This window comes from Schistocerca americana, chromosome X (genome assembly GCF_021461395.2).
Source record: "Schistocerca americana isolate TAMUIC-IGC-003095 chromosome X, iqSchAmer2.1, whole genome shotgun sequence".
NCBI lineage: Eukaryota > Metazoa > Arthropoda > Insecta > Orthoptera > Acrididae > Schistocerca > Schistocerca americana.
In genome coordinates, this window is record NC_060130.1 from 504,332,003 (window position 1) to 504,357,453 (window position 25,451).

General features: G+C 38.2%; 1 protein-coding gene across 1 annotated transcript in view; it reads right to left on the reverse strand.

Moving 5' to 3' along the window:
* Positions 1-25,451, reverse strand: part of LOC124555348 — a 457,917-nt gene that overhangs the window by 119,417 nt on the left and 313,049 nt on the right. The window contains exons 8-12 of the mRNA XM_047129228.1: positions 17,557-17,789; positions 14,152-14,350; positions 9,735-9,889; positions 9,514-9,635; positions 416-582 (exon numbers count right to left, since the gene is read on the reverse strand). Of these exons, the coding sequence (XP_046985184.1) occupies positions 416-582; positions 9,514-9,635; positions 9,735-9,889; positions 14,152-14,350; positions 17,557-17,789 (876 nt within the window). The remainder of the gene's footprint in view (positions 1-415; positions 583-9,513; positions 9,636-9,734; positions 9,890-14,151; positions 14,351-17,556; positions 17,790-25,451) is intronic.

Below are 25,451 nucleotides of genomic sequence, written 5' to 3' on the forward strand. Positions count from 1 at the left end.
CTGCACTGGTTATCTTTATTCATGCCAGTGTTTCTGGAGGATAATATTTATCATTTTGTATCTCTTACAACAAACATCAACTGTCCACAAGAAAAAAAAAAGGAGAATGATTGTTCTATCATTACTTGACCAAGACAAATAAATGTGCTTGAAACACAACTGTATTCACAGATGAAAAGGAGTTCACTGTAGATATGTTACACTAATGGCAGTTGTGAAAAGCAACAGAATAACTATATATTTAATTACTGTGTACACAGACCACTACATAAGAAGTTTATGCATTCTTCAATATAATGGAGCATGGCAATGCTGTGTTGCTAAATTTCGCATGCTGAAAATGCAATGTTTCACTACAATTGCATTTTTATGATCATATTATCCAAATAAATAGTTGATGGTAGTAGCATATTACCTGTTGGGATAGGAGTACTAGCTGTCAATGTCTCACCAGTGGAATTTTTGTACTGCTCTTGAAACTTCATGACACAAGCATAGCTGCAGAAATTACGAACAGATGAATCTGACATGGCCAAGTGATACTGCATTCGCGTGAACACTGAACACATGTCACACAACATCCTGTTGACAAATATATCAACTAATGACACTTCAATCATTACAACAATACCTACTACATATACATTGAGTTGAACAGAACAGTATTAACATATGTAGGTGGAGAATGAGTCGGGAAGGTGAGATCTATAACAACAAACAAGGGATATCAAGCATAGTAGGCTTAGGTGGAAGCAAGGTGAGGTAACAGTAGTATAGGTATTGTTTAGGAGAAGCATTAAGAAGTAACACTGCAAGACTGCAAATCCATATTATATGTTATGTAAATTTATGGTAACAGGTTCTTCCATCGGTTCTTAGTAAAACAACATAATAATAAATTAAAACCACTATATTGCATATGTTCTACAGGATTAATTTATTGAGGGTAACCTGGTTTTGGCTTACAAGGCCATCATCAGAGTTTAACTGCCTATCACCACCAAAGAAGTCACAATATTCGTAAAAAAAAAAAAAAACCATTGGAAAATATCTTACTCATCTAGAATAAGGCACACACACACACACACACACACACACACACACACACACACACACACACACACACACAGTAAATGTCAACTTTAACAGTGCAGTAGTTATGCAATTTAAAAGGTAAAAAGTTGTACAATAAATAAATATAAAGGAAGCAAACAAGAAAAAAAACATTAACACTAAACTCTAAAACAGTGCCTACATGATTGTTTACATTATAAACAAACCCAATAAAATAAAATAAAATTAGTACTTGACAATGCTGCTTCAAGAGGTATTACACTTGGAAAGTGATACAGAAACAAATTAAAAGAAAGAATTAACAATCCTAAAAACAGCACATATGGAGTACATAGCAATCAGAAGAAAATAAAATGAAATGAATAAATACAGGGAAACAGAGCAATATGAAGGAACAGATAGTGTGGGAAGTGATGAAAAAGTGAAAGGGGAAGTATTAAGCTGTATTTCGTCATTTAAGATTAAATCATGACTGTGAGCTAGAATTTTGTTGATTCCCAGGGCTTCAAACATATTGAGTCTTTGGCCTTTGTTTGCAAAGTGAAGGAAATGGGACTGTGGCTGGTAGTTGTAGCCCTCACTCAGTACATGCTCAGAAAATGTGGAGTCTTAATCCTGCAACCTCGAGCTGTGTTCGTGTTCAGCCAGTCTAGCTGCATGTCTCTGCCTGATTGACCAATATAAAACTTACCACAATCAGGACAAGTAATTTTGTATACCCCCTTGTTGGACAAAGGCCAACAACTATCTGTTGGCAGCCCTGGAAATTAATGAACATCTAGCCCACAGTCCTGATTAGTCTTCTCAACTTCACATAATACTCTCAGTTTTCCATTATTTCCCATACTATCTCTTATTTCATATTGCTCCATTTTTCTATATTTATTCATTTCTTTTTTTGTGAGTAAATGAGTATGTACTCCATACATTCTGTTGTTATGACTTAATTCTTTCTTTTAATTAGTATCTGCATGAATTTTGATGTGTAATACATCTTTAAGTACTATTGTGAAGTACTAATTTTGCTTTACCTTATTTTATTGGGTTTGTTTATAATGTAGTGTTATATAATCACAGTTTTCAAGTTGAGTGTCTATGTTTTTCCCATTTGCTCCCTTTTATTTATTTATTATCTTTTAAACTGCATTACCACTACACTGTCAAAGATGACATTTACTGTATGTTTGTGCTCAATCCAGATGAGTAACATCTTTTCCAATGCCGTTTGCAAATATTATAACTTCTTTGGCGATGACAATCAGTCAAAGGCTGATGATGGACTTTTAAGCTGAAAACAAGTTAACCTGAATAAATTAATCCTGTAGAACATATGCAGTATAGCACTTTTCATTTATTATGCAAGCTAGAGTACAATTTATGATTTGAACTTCAAAACAAAAATGGCAGTCAATAAATAAAACAGAACTGGATGAATGTTAAATGGAATGTGTTATTCAAATTAGCCTACACACCATCTCCTAAAATTGTCTCAAAATGGCATGGGCTTGGTTTTGAAATGGAGAAAGATCTAAAAAAATGTAATGTCATTCATGATCAATGAGCTGAATGAAGTCTGTTGTTATGAATTTACATTATTTATAGCTGCTGAAATCATGGACATGTTTCAAACATTATCTTAATGAACACTGTTCACTTGTTAAAATCATCTGACAGGACATCACTAATTTGAAATTCGGAATAATTGGGATAAACTGGAGCGAAGAAAGATAGGAGGAGGAAAAATCTGGAATACACTCACAGATGTATGAATCTGCCAAAGTATAACTGAATAACTATAACCTAGCAGCTCTTTACTGTAGACATTCTGTAGATAAGGGTGGAGCGGTGATTTTCTTTAAGAACAAAATAGCTTATAGGTCTTTAGACTTGAGTGAATACCGTATTGATCAACTATGTGAGGTTTGTGGAGTTGTAATCTGTACAGATTTCTCTGAAATTACTGTCCTTTCATTTTATAGGGCTCCTGCAGGCAAAACCTGTATTTAGAATCTCTGTTAATTCATCTCTTTGCAAAAACAAAAGCTATTATAATTGTAGGTGATTTTAATGTTGACTTTCTTACAGATAACATGGGAAGAAATGATTTATCACATTTAATGAACTCTTTTAACTTAACAGCACTGGTGGATTTTCCCACTAGTCACAACTAATTCTACAAGTCGAATTGACAACATCTTCTTAAACAGCAGTAGAATTCTAAACATAACTGTAAAACGTATATTGAATGGGCTCTCAGACCATGATGGTCAACTACTTTCAATTGATAGTGTTAGCCCTCTTTGTAAGAACAACTCCTGCAGTAAAACTTTCAGAGTAATTAACACATAGTCTATCAATAGCTTCTGTAATACCCTACAAAAAGTAGACTGGGACCAGATTGAGCTCTTTGACATTGTTAATGACAAGTACAATGCTTTTCTAAATGAATTTATCTGCCTATTCGAAGCGGCCTTTCCTAGAAGGACTGTCAAATCCAAACGCGAAACCTACTCTAATAAAAACTGGCTAACACTGGGCATTAAAACGTCTTGCAGAAGGAAAGGGAATCTGTATGCCTCACTCAAATCCAGTTATAGTGTAGAAAAGGAAAAACATTACAAACTATACTGCTCTATCCTTAAAAAAGTGCTAAGAAGGGCAAAGAGTATTTCTATAAAAGCAGAAATTTATGTCTCTAACAAAAAAATTAAAACCATATGGGGCATAATAAAAAGGGAAACAGGGAAAATCCCTGCTGCAGAAAACACAATAGAAATTAAAACAAATGATACCATTCATGACAATGTTGAAATAATCACTGAAATTTTTAACAACCACTTTCTAGCATCAGCAGTACAAACTGGAAAATCATATTCTGTTAATGAAGCCATGTGATCCCTTCAAAAAGCTATTAATAAAAAAACCAAGCAGATTTAAGTGTCTCCTGTCACAGTACATGAAATTGAGAATATAATTAGAGAGATGAAGAGCAAGAATTCTGTTGGCATAGATGGTATCTCTTCAAAATTACTGAAGGAGTACTATAAGTCGATAAGCAAAATACTGTGCCACATATTCAATGAATCCATCCAGCACGGGATTGTTCCTGAGAGACTAAAGTTTGCTATTGTCAAACCTCTCTTTAAAAAAGGCAATAAAGCAGACTTTACCAACTATCGGCCTATCTCCCTTTCAACAACTTTTTCTAAAATTCTTGAGAAATTGGTTCAGAAAAGACTTCTTGAACACCTCAAGCAGTATAAGGTATTAAACAGTAGTCAGTTCAGATTTCAACACGGTGTATCAACAGAACAAACTATTTTTTCCTTCACTCATCAAATCTTAGAGTCTTTTAATAATAAATTTTCACCTGTTGGTATCTTCTGTGACCTTTCTAAGGCCTTTGATAGTGTTAATCACGAAATCCTCTTAGCAAAGGCTGAATATTATGGTATAAGTGGCTCAGTTGGCTCATGGATTAAATCCTACCTAGCTGGAAGTAAGCAGAAGGTCATGTTGAACGACTCTGAGGGGTACTCTGTGTCATCTAGCTGGGGCTCTATTGGCTGTGGTGTTCCTCAGGGCTCTGTACTTGGCCCCCTTCTCTTCCTCATCTTTATCAATGACCTTCCCCTGTGTACTAGATTTAAAACTCACTTTACTCTTTTTGCTGATGACACCTCTATCCTTATCAACAAAACTCCCAACCTCAGTCTTGAAGAATCAGCCAATATTGTCTTTAGTGAAGTATGTAATTGGTTTGTAAATAATGGGTTATCACTAAATGTTAACAAGACCCAGTTTGTACATTTCCAAGTAAGGAAAAAAGTTGAGGATCAATTAAGTATTACATTGAATGGTAGTGCGTTACTACAAGTTGAGTCAACCAAGTTTCTGGGTGTACGCATTGACAACAGTCTAAAATGGTCTGAACATATTTTGCACCTCCACATAAAACTCAGCTCAGCAACATTCGCTGTTCATATTATTTCCACTGTATGTGACCGAGACACCACAAAAACTGCTTATTTTAGTTATTTCCATGCTCTATTGCTGTATGGCATAGTTTTCTGGGGTAATCAGCCACTATCCAAAAAAATATTCATTGCCCAAAAGAGAGTTATTAGGATAATGAGCGGAGTCCAGCCCAGACATTCTTGTAGGAACCTTTTCAGAAAATTAGGGACACTGACAACTGTATGCCAATATATCTACTCCCTGTTATGTTTCATTGTAAAAATGGACAATCGTACAAATCCAATGATTCATACCACACCCACAATACCAGGAGGAAGATGGACCTCCACTATGAATCAAAAAACCTTACTATTGTACAAAAAGGAGTCCATTACATGAGCTGCAAGGTGTTCAATGCTCTCCCACCATCACTGAAATTACTTATCCATGAGCTTCCCAAATTTAAACAACAGCTCAAACAGTATTTACTAGATAATTTCTTCTATTCGGTAGAAGAATATTTCAGTAGAGTTAACTGTAATTGATTTTTTCATTTACTAACTTGATGTGCTATTGTGCATTACGATACTCACAATCACTGTTAACATTACTGTGTCTTTCATTTAGCTATTAAGATCTACCATTTTTTTAATGTAATTTTTTCTATACCTATTAACGTGTATTATGTCTTATACCAGATATCCTCTTGCAAGAGGTACATTTATGTATTCCTTTTGTTTTATTTGTAATAATTCTGACACATCCTACAGCCATGCAAATGTCTCGCAGTATTGGATTTATGGGATATAAATAAATAAATCTCCAAATCTTACTGCAGGTTTTCTCAAGGAAGTGATGGATGCAAATAACCCTGATGTATGGTTACCAACAGTGCAGACAGGTTACTGATGGTGGGATATTATCTCCTGAATCCTCCATGGAAATAAAAAAGGAGTCATCTAGATTCTACACTCAACAGGTGGTGATGATTCATTATGTTCCTTGCTAAATATACTGAAAATGATTTCCTTAAGATTCCTAGAGAATTATATTAGACTAAATTAGTACTTGTTCCATAGATCATGAATACGACACGTTCCATAGATCATGAATACGACACTTTGTAATGATGTGGAATGTGTCAGGTTAATGAAAGGTGTCTATACAAGATATTACATTACACAAAATATAACATGACACTTAATTTTTTTGTGGTGGGTGGGGAAATTACCCACTTACTATATCCAAAAATTCATCTAATTAGTAGAAGGAGTTGCCATTCAGAAATTCTTTTAATTTCTTTTTAAATGCTATATGGCTATCTGTCAGACTTTTGATGTTAATAGGTAAGTAACCAAAGACTTTTGTGGCAGCATAATTTACCCCCTTCTGCGCCAAAGTTAGATTTAACCTTGAGTAGTGAAGATCATCATTTCTTCTAGTGTTGTAACCATGTACACTGCTATTACTTTTGAATTCATTTGGATTGTTAATAACACATTTCATAAGTGAATATATATATTGTGAGGCTACAGTGAAGATCCCTAGCTCTTTAAATAAGAGTCTGTAGGATGATCTTGGATGAGCTCCAGCAATTATTCTGATTACACGCTTTTGTGCAATGAACACTCTTTTACTCAATGATGAGTTACCCCAGAATATGATGCCATAAGAAAGCAGAGAATGAAAATAGGAATGGTAAGCTAATTTACTGAGATGAATATCGCCAAAATTTGCGATGACCCTAATAGCATAAGTAGCTGAACTCAAACGTTTCAGCAGATCTTCAGTGTGTGTTTTTTTCCAGTTCAACCCCTCATCAATGCATACACCTAGAAATTTTGAATATTCTACCTTAGCTACCGATTTCTGATCGAAGTCTATATTTATTAATTGTGTCATTCCATTTACTGTGTGACACTGCATATACTATGTTTTGTCAAAGTTTAAAGAGAGCCCATTTGCAGAGAACCACTTAATGATTTTCTGAAAAACATCGTTTACAATTTCATCAGTTAATTCTTGTCTGTTGGGTGTGATAGCTATACTTGTATCATCGGCAGAAAGTACCAGCTTTGCAGCTTCGTGAATATAGAATGGCGAACATCAGAGGACCCAAGACCGAACCTGGCGGCACCCCATTCTTGATTGTTCCCCAGTTTGAGAAATCACCAGTTTTTTGCATATTATGTGAACTGCTTATTTCAACTTTCTGTACTCTTCCAATTAGGTATGATTTAAACCATTTAAGTGCTGTCCCATTCATACCATAGTACTTGAGCTTATCTAGACATATTCCATGATTTACACAATCAAAAGCCTTTGAGAGATCACAAAAAATCCCAATGGGTGACTTCCAGTTACTCAGAGCATTTAATATTTCATTAGTGAAAGTATATATAGCATTTTTCATTGAAAAACCTTTCTGGAAACCAAACTGACATTTTGTTAAAACTTTATTTTAAAAAAAGGTGTGAAGCTACTGTACAATACATTACTTTTTCAAGAATTTTGGATAACACAGTCAGAAGAGAGATTGGGCGGTAGTTGTTGACATCAGACGTATCCCCTGTTTTTATGTAGTGGTTTAACAATGGCATACTTCAGTCTATCTGGGAAAATACCCTGCTTCAGAGAGCTATTACATCTGTGGCTAAGAATCCCACTTATCTCTTGGGAACAAGCTTTTATTATCCTGTTGGAAATGCCATCAATTCCATGTGAGCTTTTATTCTTGAGAGAGTTTATTATCTTCCTAATTTCAGAAGGAGAGGTGTGGGTAAGGCCTCTTCCATTAACTGCCTTGCTTCTTCTAATAAACATTTAGATCCTATTTTCCCAACAACATTTAAAAATGATTATTCAAAACGTTTTCTACTTCTGGCTTGTTGTTTGTCAAGTTTCCATTTGCTTTGATGGTAATGCCGTCATCCTGTACTCTTGGTTGTCCTGTCTCCCTCGTAATAATATTCCAAATTATTTTGATTTTGTTATCAGAGGTATTAATAATCTCAACATCCTGTAATTGGCTTTGAAGTCACTTGGTGAAGCATAATTTGCTGTAGACAACAATGAGTCCATGGCATCTTATGAGAAAATATAGTTCTAAGCTTTATTATTAGTGGAACTCCATTACCAAAAGCTTGTCTCCATTATCATTGGCTGGTAGAAGTGGATGGATTGTGGCTGGCCAAGAGCCTCCACTGTTCAAACAAGTATTTATACGGTTTCTCACAAGTATCCCAAAAATTATGCTGATAGTCTTGTGTTTATTTAGTGATATGTTTGAATGAGTTCATGAACTGTTGTTACAATCACTTGCCTATTCCCACATTATAAAATATGGTGTCAACTGCCCTAACTTGTTGAAAAGCTGCAATGCTCTCAGAATATATACAATGTGTAGGTGATGCTATCCATCCACTCCTGGGGATTGCCACTACATTCACACATAACTACTTGGCAGCACAGAATCCAGTCTGTCCTGTTTAGCCTGCATTTTGGCAATTATTGTAACAGGTGTATTCAAGTCAGTAAGTGGTCACTGGTGTGCACATCACTGACCATTTCCACAAAAGTACTGTCACAGGAATTAGTATCATCATGAGCAGTTATGCATGAGCCTGTAGTAGTGTCAAAGTGTATACTCTCCCTTACATTGAATAGAAATAGACTTTTAATTGAATGAGATTTTCCAAGATACAACTCTTGGTCAGGAGTTTTTGAATTCCATAGAACATTAAGTACATTAGAAACGATACACAGAGTTGAGTACAGTGTGATGATGTTAGTGAAAATCATTTAGTGTTCTAGTTTATGGCGAGATGTACAGCAGACAAGAGTTGGTAAGGTTCCACTCTACAGCACTTACACTGATACGGGCCCAGCTTTCAATTTGATCTCAACAAGGGGAGTCATGGAATTGTATACATCTACAAAGATGGCCCTTGTGTATTTGGCCCTTGTCTTTGCTGGGACATCTATTACCTCACAGCACAAACATGTCAGATTCTTTAAATATCTCTTGTAGTCACAGACAGAGTGACCTGGTCTGTGCCAGTGGTGTCAGTCTCTCAACATGTATTCTTGTAACCCAGGTAATGAAACCTACATCCCCTTAGAGACACACAATATTCCACTGTCTTGCTGTAGTGTGCTGAAGCAAGTCCAGAGGTTACAGATGTAGAGGACTGGTGGTTGTTATGAGAGTCCAGGAGTTGCTGAATTCCCTAACTCACCAATTTTGACGAAGTTGTCTGAGGTGCTGGACACTGGTCATGATGTAGAAGGCAACTAGTAGCTTACCAAAAGGTGTGCATGTGAGAGAGAAAGAGAGAGAATATTCATAAGAATTAGAAGATACATTGCATACAATTCATATTTCCAGTACGTTTAGTGTACAATTTAGATCTCCAACACATCGAGTAGAAATTTGGAACAGCAAAAAAATTAATTCAATCCCACTACATATCCAAAACTCACCGTTTTGTAGGTGTGGCACTGACTGAGTACTGGTACAATGCCAGACAATTAAGTGAACACATCAGAAGGTGGACACCCCTAGCAGTTACACGCTTAATCATATCAAAATTGTACTTCTTCACCTGTAACAAGTTCGAGAACAAAATGTATTATTATGTACATTTGTATTTATTTGTGTAAACTAGTATTCAATCTGCAAAAATTAAAAAGAAAATACTTACCTTGCACCAGTTACATGGAACAATTCTGCGATTTGCCAGTATGAACACATTCATACAGGTTCTGCAACAGAACCTGCGAGGTACTTCATCATAATACGCCACGTAATTATCTGCATTTGACAGGTCAAAATATTTCCTACATACATTACACTGATCTGCAAACACACAGATAACGAATAATACAGTAAAATTGAGACTATGAGAATAGTAAGGACACAAAAAATAAAAAGGAACATTTGGAAGAAGACATTACCAATTTTATTTTATTTATAGAATCAATATTCAGATATAACATGCCAATTTTCAAAAATTATCTGCTATACAAATTCAAATAATAATAATAAAACACTTTCACCGCACCAGACTAAGTTTTCATGTTTTGATTTAACTATTATGTTCCAATGTTGAAACGACAAACCTGCTGACATTCTAAGAGGACCAGGTTCCCCCAGTTACAAGATTTTTTAAAACAATGGAGGTGCAGTTGTGCTATTTATATTTTGATCTTCAATGCAATACTGGAAAATCCAAGGCAGAATATAAATAACAGGACACTATATATAAAGTCAAGCAGTTGATACATGAATGGAAATATCTGACTGATTATGTTCTTCTGAGCAGAGTTCACAGTCAAGTAGAACTCTTTGAAGGACAAAGGCAAAAATCTTAAAATGTAACTTTAATTTCAATCATCACAATCGCAAGTTTGGTCTTACGTTCATTTTCAAGTATATTGTAATGACAATACAGTTGAAATTAGAATTATGGTGACTGAAATTTTTTTAAGAAATTCAGAAAGGTGGGCCATGGTAGTTGTCACCAATAGAACCCCTGCCCAAGGCCTTATCACCACTGAATGCAGCTACTCTCAACATCCTGTCAATTCCAAACCCACAATGCCATTCGTACATATGACAAACTACATCCTCACATTCTTTTTTGAGCAAAAAAATATAAAAATACATCTGTGATTGAGTGCACAGACATTCACAGCACTCTCATATGCCAACCTGTCATGGCTCACTTGGAAAAATCCTTCCTGGCCACCCAGGATCCTTCACGGTCACTGATGTTCAGGTTCACAGATAGTAAATTCAAAACTTTGAACCAAGACCAAGGGGAACACACTGTTTTCATCCCTCCACAACCTCAATACATAATTCCCTACTTGTTCTCCTGTTTCTTTTCAGTTCAGCATGCCATATCCTGGATCTCTTCTTGCACCTCTTATGTGGCCCCATAAAAAGCTCTGTTTGTTTGAAACCCACCAACAAGATTTTCTTTCAAATGCTGCCATTCTTTCAAGATGAAGGTATCTCCATTGCAGTCTTGCTACCCATGGATAACCCATCTGCAGTAATGAGAGACTCTTTACTCAGTAAGCTGAAGGCTTGACAAATGTGCACAAAATCCCAATACTAATCCACAAACCAATATCCAATGCCACATCCTTCCTTTGTCTCCACAGCCCCAAACTATCTGTGAAGGAGCACACTACTTATTACTGAACATAATCCTGGCCCAGAACAGATTAACTGTATTGTCACTTAGGACCTTGACCATGTTATATCATCCCCTGAAATAAGAAATAGCCTCCCAAAAATCCTCTTCTACTTCTCTCATAGACATATTTCACAGTCCACCCAACCTATGAAATATCCTGGTTTTTCTTTATACCACTCCTACATCCAACTCCTTGCTACATGGGTCACACCAGTACAAAAAGCTGAAGGGCAATACATGTCCGAAGCATCCAATCAACACATCCTATTCCAGACATCACAGGTCTAACCTACACCATTAGTGGCTTGTCACTTATGAAAGGCACCCACATCATATACCAAGTCTACTGCAGTTTCTGCACAGCCTTTTACATGGTCATGGACACCAACCAGTTATCTGTCTTAGTGAATGGTTATTGGCAAACCATAGTCAGGGTGAAAGTTGGGCACCCAGTGGCACAGCAGGGTACCAAATATGACAAGAGTCCTCTGCGTTGCAGTCAGATAGGCTGACTGCTCAGCTACAGAGATCCCTTCCGTTGCCTTCTCAGCTGTTTCTTTCTTTTCAACTGTTTGTTCTTACAAACATTTCTACCTCCTTTCTGTTTCTCCACATCTGCACTATATAAATACTCCTGACTCAAACCGAGCTTTTATTTGATATGACTTGGCCTGCCTATAGTATTCCCAACATCTCTGATTTAGCTATTATCACAGAAGATACAGCAACTGACTTTCCCTTCTGCCAGCCTTCAGTAATTTATATCATGATGCTCCAGACTGTTACATCAAAACACATTACATAAAAGAACCACAAGAATAGGTTAACTTATAGGTCCACTTTTATTTTCATTTTTTGAATAAGTTTATTTTGGGGTGAAAAGCACACAAACTGTGTTTTGTTTAATTCATATTTATTTAACGGAAACTAATGTTTCTTTTATTCAACCATATTTCGAGCTATTTAATATTACATTCCTAGCCTGTGTTATGACCAAAGACTGTCACTTTTGGTAACTTTTCTTTTCGAGGCATATTTCGTTGCACACTTTATGGATGCTAGTTCATATAAAGCAGTTAATGCTGGGCTGCAGCATACTTTTCTCATGTTGGATTTTTTTCTGTTTTTAATAGGTTTCATGTAGGTTTACGCATTTTACTATTTATATAACTGGTACTGACTTTTAAACAAGAGTACACTGAATTAAGAGAGTATTTTTTGACTATAACAACTTTTTCCTGTAAGCTATCGAAAGTTTCTCAAAGACAGTTCACAGCTGAAGTGTTCATGGACTGTCACTAGCTGATACTCATGTCCAAGTTTTCATTTTTCTCCTGCATTTACATTACTGCATCACAGTTCAAGTATGGAGATGCTTTTGATGGCTTAGCAGACTAATCCTGGCATGAAACATGTGACCACATACGTTACACATAAGAAGGTGGAGGGAATGGCTGGGCTTGACAAATTTTACATCTCTGACATTCTTGCTCAAAATGTATGACAGTAACTGAAGTAATTGTGCGCCAGTGATTATGATCTTCTGCTGTAGCACACCAATTACTCGGGTCAATATTTAGACTTTTTAGATTCTTCTGAAATTGGTTCTTCAGAGGAGCACCATGGGACTTCACTTCACAATAAAAAATTTGTCAATGAAGTCCATTGTTTCTCGTTTACTGGACATGCCCAATCCATCGGAGCTGGTGATCAGCAACTGTGGCTTTTATACTGTACATCTTTGCCTTCTCAAGAATACGAGGTCATCCCATTTTATGTTCATAATGTATCTAAGATGCCGTTGGTTAAAGTGTTGTAATTTCTTAAGATCACAATGATATTGTGTGCAGGTTTTGCAACTGTAGAGCAGGGTAGAAACAACTGTTTGATACACCACCAGTATGGTGCATAGTGTCAGATCTTTATCTGGGTAAAGCCTATGTAGGAAATGTCCAAAAGCAACATGTGGAGCACGAATCCTGTTTTCTCCATGTCCTTTTACAATGAGCAATTAGTCAGTAAGATACTTCCTAGATAGAGGAAGTCATCTACTTGTTACAAAGGTGTACTGGAATAGAGATACTGAAATCTGGAAAGACTGTTCCAGGAGCTGGCTGTGAAGTACCTTTGTTTTTTGGCTTTTGATAGTCAGGCCAAACTGTTCATATGCAGTACTGAAACGATTTACAGACAGTTGCAGCTCTGTGGGTGTGTGAGCTGGAGAAGCACTGTTGTCTACATATTGCAGTTCAGTAACTTAAGTCAAACTTGTGGGACCTTTCAGAATACTGTCTGGATTTTTTCAGATAGATATTTTCAGAAGAGATTATTAATTTCCATGCAGTTTTGTCATGTCAGTGACACGTTTTTATGTGGTGCACTTTTCATGAGATAACATATCTTATTACTAAATCACTGATAAAGATATTTTGAGTCTGTTCTGTATCCAGTTAAATTTGTGGCTGATTCAGTCAGCAGATCTGGTACCAAGAATTTTGCTAGACACAACAACCACTTACACACTGCTAAGAGCACTTTTCAACTTTAAATAAGAACTACTTCTATGGGAAAAAACCAACAGAATAATCCATTACAAGGACAGTTTACTTCATTAGTTGAAGTAACACATTGTTTAGTGCATTCTGCGAGCTTAATCAAGTGGGTATTTCCTTCCTAGCCTGGATTTTCCAGAAACAGCACACGGAGAACAACTTTTCTCCTGACATTACTGGTGCTAATAAGGACTAACTTCTGCTGAAATCTCATATTTATCATCTCTTACACATGCAAATAAAAAAATTTAACACACAACAGTTTTGTCTCAAAAAAACTTGAAGAGCAAATCTAACAATTACAGAATTCTAAGTAAATATACTATGTTAGTAAATCATTATCATTATGGCCAGTTTCTCACCTGCAATAATTCTGTTAACAAATTTAAATGCAGCAAAACATGGTTCACTGCACAATTTATTATAGACACCATTCAACATCACTTCGATAGTCACCAGCTTCTCATTATTACAGACAGCACACTGATGAATTACTGGTGGAGGTTTTTTATTACCACTCATGTAATCATATTTTTCCATACATTTCTGGCTGCAAAATTCCTGAAATTCATATGCAAATTACTTACCACTGCTTTAACTGAAGAAACATGTCATAAATTGCACATTCCCATAAAGATTTCAGCATTTTAATGACTGATTTATTTTGGCATGAGTTTTGTTGCAAAACCATTGTACATAAATCACATGTTCATAATTCTGATGTTTGTGTTAACTGTTACAACATTTGTTGATGTTGATTTTATGTCCGTAGTAGTGGAAATAAAATGAGGCAGCTGACTTTCTCAGTAGATGATTGCGGTGTTTGCATTTAGGCTTTAACTTGTAATGTCAAATAAATGCAAAAAAAAAAAAAAAACTGATTTAAACAATATAATATTCTGCAGGAGATGATCAGTTATATGAACAGAGGTAATAAATTACTCAAAATTGAAGAGAAATTGTAAAAAACATTACATGAAGTGTCGTTAAGTGTCATTCTTCATAAAACTTCATGGAAAGTAGTAACTTCTCAGTTGTTAACAATGTTTGCCATCAGCATCTACATGGGAAACTACCTCCAGAGGTCCTGGTACAGTGAGAATATACTATGCTTTTCTGTCTATTTGCTCTGCTCTATCCTAAACCAGTGGTGAGGCAACTGTGGTGCACTACAGGCCATAGGTGAAAGGGGACCTGTGGAGATGTGCGTGGATGAACAGATGTGCAGCTGTTGAGCAACTGACAGGCCATATGAACCAAGGGGCTAGCAACAGTGTCTCCTCAATGTCTATTCAGCAAATGTTGCTGCATATGGGCCTCCACAGCGAGCACGTTGTTCATCCACCTGTACTGACTGTACAGCCATGCAACAATCGTTGGTAGGGTCCAGGCCAGAGAAGGGAGCATTATGGCCTGTGGTGTGTTTTTATGGCATTCTCTAGATGATCTCACCATTCTGGAAGGCACAATGTATTGACAAGTATGCATCTATCCTTGGGAACCATGTCCATCCTGACATGCAGTTTGTCTTTTATGCGGCATGAGGGCATTTAGCAGCAGGTCAATGAAATGTGTCACACAGCTTGGAGTGTATTTATATGGTTTGAAGAGCACCACGATGAGTTCACTGTACTCCCTGGAGTTAAACGCAATAAACAGTCTGTGTGATCACATCAATCAGATTGTTCATACCACGAATCCTCAACCGAGGAACCTAGTGCACCTGCCCATGGCACTGGAGTTGGCGTGGCTCCACATTCCCATTGGTACCTTCCAGAACCTCACTGACACTCTTCCTGTATGTCTGTGGAGCAAAAGGTGGTTATTCAGGCTTTTGACAGGCGGTCACAGTAATGTGACTGAACTATGTACATATATGGTTTCTATATCCTTATTTGAAGATGTAACTTTTTTGTTACTTTTACATCAGTTGCTTGTTCAGATATTGTCCAAACATCTTAGTACAAATATCTTAATTCTGTATGTGGCAACTGATGGTACTACTGAACAGTACTATTAAAGATACCACTTTTTCCTTTAAATAATTTCCTTTTTGGGAACAGAGAGGTTTGGGGGGCTCGGCTCCCTTCTGCACCTTTCCAGTCATTTTTATTTACCACCTTTACTGTGCTGTCTAAATATTTTGATTTTTCTATGCATTCCAGTTTTTGTTTGTACTGAAGTAGCATTATAAAACTCTCCACTTGATTTGGCTTATATTTAATTCGCCGCCTCTTCAAGGAATGTGGCAACGTATCAAACCCTAAAGTTCCTTCATTTTTATTTATTTCAAAGCTTAGGCCCAACATTGTTGATTCCAGAGAAAATTTATTCCCTGGTCTGCCAAAGCCCCATTTAAGTGCAAAGAAATTAAATGACAGATGTGTGGGTGCCCAATAATTTTGAAGCCATTTTTTTGTTTTAGGCAATCAAATAATATCGTAAGTCAGCCTCAATGCAGAATAAATGGGGAGAACCATTGACAGAAGGGGGAGAGCGGAGGGAGAAAGTCACGAGAGAGCAAGGCAGATGCCAGACAGAGATTCATTGGAAGAATCCTCAGGAAATGTAGTCCATCACATAGAGGAAATGGAGAAGATGCAAAGACGAGCACCTAGTTTCATCACAGGTTCATTTAGTAAACAAGACAGTGTCAGGGAGATGTTCAGGCAGGTCCAGTCGCAGACGCTGCATGAAAGACGTTCTCATCATCTATTGTTGAAAGTTCCAAGAACGTACACTCCTAGAGTGTCAACCAATATATTGCTTCCTCCTACGTGTATCTCATGAAAAGCCATGAAGATAAAATTAGAGAGATGGAACCCCATACGGATGTTTACTAGTGATCGCTCTTCCCATGAACCATATGCGACTGGAACAGGTAAAGGGGGAAGTGAAGTGGCACTTGCACACAAAGTACACCTCCCCCCCCCACTACACACTGTAAGAAGGTTTGCAGAGCATAAATGTAGATCCAGACTGACTGAAGGAAAACATTTATGAACACCCAAGGACTGCTTCACAAGACATAAAAAAAAGATAAGTTTGTAATAATGCTAGTTGGCCAACGGGAGCGTAACTTACATTTTGTGTATAGTAAGGACTTCGTTTCCTGTACATCACAGTGAAAGAAGTACAGCAGGTGCACAGCTGTAAAGGTTGTATGAGTCATGTGTAAGATTATATTACTTTTTCCCCAGTAATGAAATGCTTCATTGAAACTAAATAAGCATCCTAATTGTTCACGATTTTCTTCCCTCCTGATCTTCAGTACTGGTACGCCTGCCAGAGGACAAATAACAGGCAACAACTGTTTCACAGATCCTACATTAACTACCTGGGATGCGATAAGCTGCTTCATTCTTCTCATTATCTTAAACTTGTAACAGGGAGGAAGGTATAGGAAAAGCAGGATGGCTAACTAAGTACTTGTAACTCAACAAACTAGATGATAACATGCCCCAGGGACAACCACGATAGCATGTAGTACCAGGAAATTTGTAGTCCATCATGGAAGCTATTCTTAAGGTAGGGCTTTGGATTTAGGGAATTGCAGCAATGGCGTTAAAATAATTTTTTAAGTAAAAAAACATCTTTAAAGTGGAAAATGCTTTATAAGGCATGTAATGGACTAATTAAAAAACAGGAGATAATATATTAAAAGTACAGCTTATGCACTTTTATCATAATTATACTTAGAAAATAATGAACAACAAGCTGCTATAGAGAAAAATCTAAACAAACATCACAAGACAGACAAAAATTACCTTAAATTGACCTCGGTCACCAACAGGAGCCAAGAAACCTTCAGATCCACCTGATATATCCTTCTGACAATAACTACAAACTTTAAGTCCTTTCTTGAATTCTTCAAGACATGTACTGCGACAGAATTGCCTGATGTCAAATCCGAAGCGCACACAGTACTTTCCCAGGCTACCACTAGGCACAGCACTCTTGCAAAAACAACAGAATCCACCAAGGTCTTTCTGAAATTTTGCTGAAACACAATAATGATGAATTTATTATTAAAATCTCAAATAAGACACAAAGACAAATTTAAAACTACATATGAAATAAGTGGCGTAGTTCGCAATAACACTGAAGATTCCAGAAGCTTTAGTTTGATAGTTTAAACAACTTTAACTGAATAATCACTCTACCACACTTTATGCAAATATTCAATGGCTTTATTTCAATGGTACTGAACCATTTCATGATGTCAGTTCTACAGTAATAGCTTGAAACAAAAAATGAACAGCATACAATAATTTGAAATTGAGTAAGTTGTAAGCAGTTGATCCTAATTCTGCTGCATAACTGACAACAAAATTACAATATACACTCTCTGAAGAAAATATTATCATCCCTTACAAAAAAAGAGCACAGTAGTCCCTGTGGAGTGCTGTTGACAGTGTTTGAACTGGCACCAGGTGACCAAGTGAGCTTTCATCAATAACTTCAGTCATGGCAGTGATGTGTTGTGTATATGCCAGTCGATTGTACGGAATCAGCAATTTAAGATAGGTCAATGTGAAGCTGTACAGAAAGGAGCTACTGTGACTGAACATACCCGTACCCACACTGTGAATGAAAATGTCTTATTTGCTAATATATCAAAGCAAACTGTCCAGCATTTCTAGATGGAATGGTGTATCACTCACAGCCACCCAAGAATAGTGGTTGGAAAAAGGGCCAACTGGCAGTGGCTGGATACCGGTGTCATCCCTTTTCAATGACAATCAGTTTAAAATCTGACATGAATTGCTGCTGTCAGTGAATGCAGGTCAATCTCAACTTGTTTCCAAGCAAACTCTGTGAAGGGAACTGCTAGTAATGAGCATTTGAGGACTGCTTCTGCACAAAAAGCCACTGCTCACAGTGGCACAGAAATCTGCATGTCTTCAGTGTGTCAAATAACACAGAAACAGGACAGAGTTGCCTGGAGGAATGTAATATGTCTGCAGAAGATGCAATTTTGCCTCTGTTCACATAGTGCAAGTCACCGAGTGCGCCAAAAGCTGAATAAAGCATTTAATGGCAATGTGTGGAGGTCTGGCTCTGTGATGTCTAGGGTATGTGCTGTTTTCATGTCATGACTTTGGCCCACTCATTCAGGTTACCGTGAACACAAACTTGGATGCATATGTTACAATTCTTGATGACCAGATATTGTCCTTTGTTTCACATCTTCAGCATGAGTATGCTGTGGACATTCTGCACTTTTCCAAGTTAACAACATCTGTGTTGACAGGGCTGTATACATAAATGCCCAGTTTAATAAGCATTCAGGTACCTTATCACACATCAAATGGCCTGCTAAACCATCCAGTCTTAATTCCACAGAAAATACCTGGAACTATCGCAAACAGCAGATGAAACATAGCAACTGGCATCTTCACAATCTAGTAGCTCTACAGGATGTAATCATCAATAAATGTCTTTAATTTGTAATCTAACAGACCAAGATTCACCGAATGTAGTGTATGATACATCTGATTACTAAATGTCATGATACACTGTAATTTCATTACGTAAACATATTTTTGCAGCTATGTCTTAATTTTCAACTTGTGCTAATCACTGCATAGTGGCACTATGAATAATAAGTAGCCTACAAATGGAAGTACTTCAATAGAATTCTACAGAATAATGTATCTGACTGGCCATAATGTAAACAATTTTCAGTTTACTAGTCTTCAGTAGGCATTTAAACACTGTTTGTTTTTGTGTAGTATGCTGAAAATTTGTTATGAGAATTAGCATTATTATGGAGAGTTCAAATTCCATTTCATTTTCAATGAAAATTTATGTATAATAACCTTAATTATTCATGTAATTTATTCTACAAAAATGAAATGAAATGATTGTGTGGCATTGTTGGCCGGGAGGCCCCATATGGGGAAGTTCAGCTGCCGGTTGAAAGTCTTATTTCAGTCAATGCCACATTTGGTGACGTGTGTGTCAGTGATGATGATGAAAGGATGATGATGACAACACAACACCCAGTCCACGAAGAGAGAAAATCTCCAACCCAGCCGGGAATTGAACCCGGGCCCGCTCCTTGGTAGGCAAACACGTTACCAGTCAGCTAAGCAGGCGGACATTTATTTTAGAAAATTTAGCATAAGAAATCTTTGCAACTGATAAAATCTTTAATTGAAAAATGCTTTAATATTTTATTGACCTTCATGCCACATATGAAATTATTTGTACTAATCTTTTTTCACTGTAGTTTTCATACAACCGTTACTATTATGATACTGATAATACAATTTGTGTTAGGATCCTCCAAAAGGTCCATTGTTTGGCCAAATCAGATAGTAGTTAGAGGTTATAAGAGAGTGACTGTCAATAGTAACAGTTGTAGAATCATGTGATGATGATGATGATGACGATGATGATGAAGTGGAAGAGCTATTAATAAATGAAGAATGCAGTGGGATTCTGGTTGTGGGAAAACTATTTACTATCATGTAAGTGTTGTGTGTCAGCCAAGAGGTACACAACAAATACTACGAGATGGCGCAACCACACAGACACAACCACTCGCCTGGCACGTCTCAGTTCCATGCAGCAGCCTCCAGATAGCACTCACAAACAAAGACATCTTCCTGCTTCAGCGCCACTTCCTCCAATGCGTCGTACTCGACTGCCGATAGAGTGGACAGCAGCTAGTAAGGAACACTGTCAACTAGTCACTAATTTGCTTCTGGAGGAGATGGGAATTCTTCCGCTAACATGTTCAAAACATGACACGCTGCAGACACACTGATAGTTCCACACCAGCAATTAGACAGTTCACTTCAGTGCCTGCAGTCAGCTCAGTGAAGTACTCTGAAGACTACCTCTGACTTGGCACTCGCTATTTATGGAGAACTTTAAACATTCCAGAGTGTCTGTTCAATTACACACAGTTCCCCACAGTCGTTTAATTAACAAAGTAAGAGCATATGGACTATCAGACCAATTGTGTGATTGGATTGAGGAGTTCCTAGATAACAGGATGCAGCATGTCATTCTCAATGGAGAGAAGTCTTCCGAAGCAAGAGTGATTTCAGGTGTGCCGCAGGGGAGTGTCATAGGACCGTTGCTATTCACAATATACATAAATGACCTTGTGGATGACATCGGAAGTTCACTGAGGCTTTTTGCAGATGATGCTGTGGTGTATCTAGAGGTTGTAACAATGGAAAATTGTACTGAAATGCAGGAGGATCTGCAGCGAATTGACGCATGGTGCAGGGAATGGCAATTGAATCTCAATGTAGACAAGTGTAATGTGCTGTGAATACACAGAAAGATAGATCCTTTATCATTTAGCTACAAAATAGCAGGTCAGTAACTGGAAGCAGTTAATACCATAAATTATCTGGGAGTACGCATTAGGAGTGATTTAAAATGGAATGATCATATAATGTTGATTGTCGGTAAAGCAGATGCCAGACTGAGATTCATTGGAAGAATCTTAAGGAAATGCAATCCGAAAACAAAGGAAGTAGGTTAAAGTACGCTTGTTCGCCCACTGCTTGAATACTGCTCAGCAGTGTGGGATCCGTACCAGATAGGGTTGATAGAAGATATAGAGAAGATCCAACGGAGAGCAGCGCACTTCGTTACAGGATCATTTAGTAACGGAGATGATAGATAAACGGAAGACTCTGCAGGAGAGACGCTCAGTAGCTCGGTACGGGCTTTTGTCAAAGTTTTGAGAACATACCTTCACCGAAGAGTCAAGCAGTATATTGCTCCCTCCTACGTATATCTCACGAAGAGACCATGAGGATAAAATCAGAGAGATTAGAGCCCACACAGAAGCATACCGACAATCCTTCTTTCCACGAACAATACGAGACTGGAATAGAAGGGAGAACCGATAGAGGTACTCAAGGTACCCTCCGCCACACACCGTCAGGTGGCTTGCGGAGTATGGAAGTAGATGTAGATATAGTGATGAATTATAGACTGCCAAGAGACAACAAAGTTAATTAGATATCATTGCATTATGTATAGAACATCAAGTGCCATGCATCAAACTGTATTGAAGGTAAGTACCATTTTGTAACATACTGTTAATGAATGTTATTTGCTATTTTTTTATCATGTTGCCACATCTTTCCTAGAGTGCCACCCTATTGAAGAAGTGTTTCTTTGCAACTGTGCAAATCAGCCACCATTATGGAACTATAGCTGGTAGACCATTTTCTGTTACCATGGATATTTGGACTGAATTAATAGTAGCATTCAGTTACTATATTCACATACTTTGGTGATGAAGGCAAACTTTAAAAAGTGATGACAATTTTCAGCAGTCAATGTTTTGGCGATATGGACAAACTTTAAAGACGCTGACAATTTTTCACCAATATCAACATTTGGGAATGAGAAAAACTGGAAATTGTTGACGTCAATGCAAACCCACAACATTCTCAACAACATTAGGTGATGAATTAAATGAAACAATACTGGCCAAAAAGAGAAATGTTACTAAGCAGGACATGTTTTATTTTTACTTAAACTTACAGAGCAAGATTCTTTGGTTTGATTTTTGTGGCAACACAGCATGGCTTAAAATATTCTGTTCACAGTACATTCTAGGACTGCTAATCTAGTATTTGGCTCCATGGAAGGTGAATACCTGCCAAAGGAAATGGACCTCAATGGCCATTAGAGGGCACAGTATCGAATTAGTGCCGTACCTGCACAGTGAGCACACCACTCATCTCACATGTAATACACCGGGCAGTAGTGTTCCTTGCAGTCAGTATGAATAATGCTACCCAGCAAACAGTCACTCAGTTCTGTAATTGCATCTGATATTGTCAGTTACTATCATCTCTGTACTATGGCCTATTTGATGAAAATTTCGCTAGGCACTTCCTCCTCCTCTCTGATCATATTTCAGATTGTCTATCTCTTTGTTCTTGGTCTGTTGACATCGTGGTGGTGAAGGTTTTTGCTTTGCACCTCATTACTGCAGAGGTTGCTATGGGCTTGTCCCGGCCTGTGTCCTGTCTGCTGTTAGCCATATTTAGCACAGCTACTGCTTGATATCATGTTCTTTTCCACATGCAGCCTTCCACCTTGTGGCTTCATCCATTTCTCTACTGAGTACAGACGAGTGTGTTGATTTATGGCTACTTGCGGATATAGCATAGGCGACAAGGAAAAAAATTTGTTTGGTAGCACGGATACTAAATTAGCTTGCCTGCTGGAGCAAAAGCAGCAGCTGATGCAACAGCAGCAGCTACATACAGACCTGTTCGAAAGGCAGTTCTACTGCAGGCAGGAAAACTCTGAGCTCACAAGGTCACTATCCTCCATTGCATCAGGCTTCATTCTTCAGGCTTCAGTAACCCCCCTTCCCCTGCAACTGACGCCCAAATATGTCCATCATTTCTGCCTTTCGATAATGCTACAGAGGAATGGGACACACATTTGTATTTACTGAAGCAACATTACTTGGCGTTTCAAGTCAGGGATAATTCATTGCAGCAATCATTATTTCTGTCATGGGCATCACCTGACATGTTTTCTATCCTACAAAAAACAGCTCCACAGTCTGACCCCATCATGCTCTCCTTTCAGGAGACATCCATTCCCATAGATATCATGTGGTTGCCTCCAGGCTTGAGTCTCACCACTAACAGCCTGGACTATCACTGACTTGCAAGGTCTCAGCTGAAAGTACAATTTCGCTTGCACCTATCAAGGCTGCAAGGCTTTGCAGGCAGTGAAAGACATCTTGCGCATTGCACGCTTGTTTAGAATTGCATAGGCTGCTAATGAACTATTCATGGGGAGGCCAGAAGTTCCAGTGGTTAATGCACCACCACAGTCTCCGCACCCACATCTCAAGTCCAACATCTTATTGCACCTGATCCTCTGGTTGCCCAAGTCGATGCTCATGGGGACTGCTCCACTCATACCTGTAATGTTTCTCCACTCACTCCCAAGCAGACTGCCCAGATCAGTGGGAATCCGGCACATGCTATGGTAAAGAGGGACATTTCCACTCTGTGTGTTGAAGCTGTGCAACCTGCTCCCATCTGCCCCATGAGTGCACCAGGACACCCTACATGTGCTGTAGTCAGCAGTTCCCCTGAGTGACCCCTTCATGTGGAAACTGTTTCTCACACTTCACATTTTTCACCAGGATGTTAATTTTCATGTGGATACAGAACTACAGTTTCTTTGATAAATCAGGTGACATATGTACAACTGGTCTCACTTGAGTTGTCCCCAACCTCATGGCATTTGGTGGCCTATGAGGACAGTTCTATTCCTCTTTGTGGGCAGAACCCAGTCATTGCAGCCTACAAACGTGTTATGCAGCATATTACATGTCACTGACCACCTGCCAGCCTTGACAAATTAATGTTGTTTGTATTTTCTCTCTCTGATGAAGTCCAGGTCACACCAACCCCAGTCCCATTCCAGAAACTGGACACTCTCTGTAGTGAATTTGCAACTATATTTTAGCCAGGTGTGGTGTGTACCTCAATCTTTCAGGTGCACATTGCCCTTTGGCAGGGCACAATGCCTCATTTTTAGGATGCCAGACGAATGCTAGCTGCCTAACATGCTGATATGAATCAGAAGCTGTATCATCTCCTGGCTTGTTTGTTTTGTTTTAGGGTGCAAAAACCACTGGGGTCATACACGCCTATGTCAAAGCTGCAGAACACAAAGACAGTGAAGAGTTAAAAAATGACTGCACATCATTCCCCATAGACGTAAGAGAAGACAGCTAGAAGCAGGGGCGTGGAGGATGGTCTATAAAATACACCATAAAGAAACAGAGATCCAGAACTAAAATTTAAATGGTCTTCACCATATTGCTATGACGGATATAAAGTGAAATGCAGTCGACACCCCACACGTCATTTGCTAAAACGGCCGATAACTCAGACAGCAAACCCAAGTGGGGCTGTAAATGGTTAAAAAATGAGCATTCTGTCAGGAAATGGTGCACAGTTAAAACTTGGACACAATGTGTATGAAGTGGTGGGGGAGTGCTACTTTAACAAATGATCATGGCTAAAAAGGCAGTGCCCAATATACAACCTAGTTAAAATGACCTTCTCAAGGCGGGAGGGCCGAGAGGAGGTTGTCCAAGCTGCTGGGACAGGCTTAACAACTTGGAGCTTATTCCCATTTCCACAGAAAACGATTCATGACACGTGTGAACAAAGTGATGAGATGGTCAACTGCAAAACAGCGCGCTCAAAATCCACAGTGTGCAGTGGTTAGTAAATTGCGAGACTCGAGCCACCATGCCAGCTGGGCATGAATCATATGTTTCATCATCTTGCGAACACAGCTGGTGAGAGAGATGGCGTAGTAGCTAGAAGGAAGTCGTCTGTCCTTTCTGGACTCGGGTATGGGTACGACAGTGGCTTCACACCAGCATCTGGGAAATTTGCCCTCTGTCCAGGTGCAGTTGTATGTCTTAAGCAGAAAGTGCTTGCTCGCAAGAGAAAGATGCTGCAACACCTGAATGTGAACAGCGTCTGGCCCTGGGAGGGGGGGATGAAGTGAGAGCATGATCTATCTCCCTCACAGTAAAGACTGATTGTATCACTCACGATTCTGAGAAGAGAAGGATATGACCTGAGCCTCCTCTGCTCATTTCCAATAGAGGGAGACTGGATGATACAGT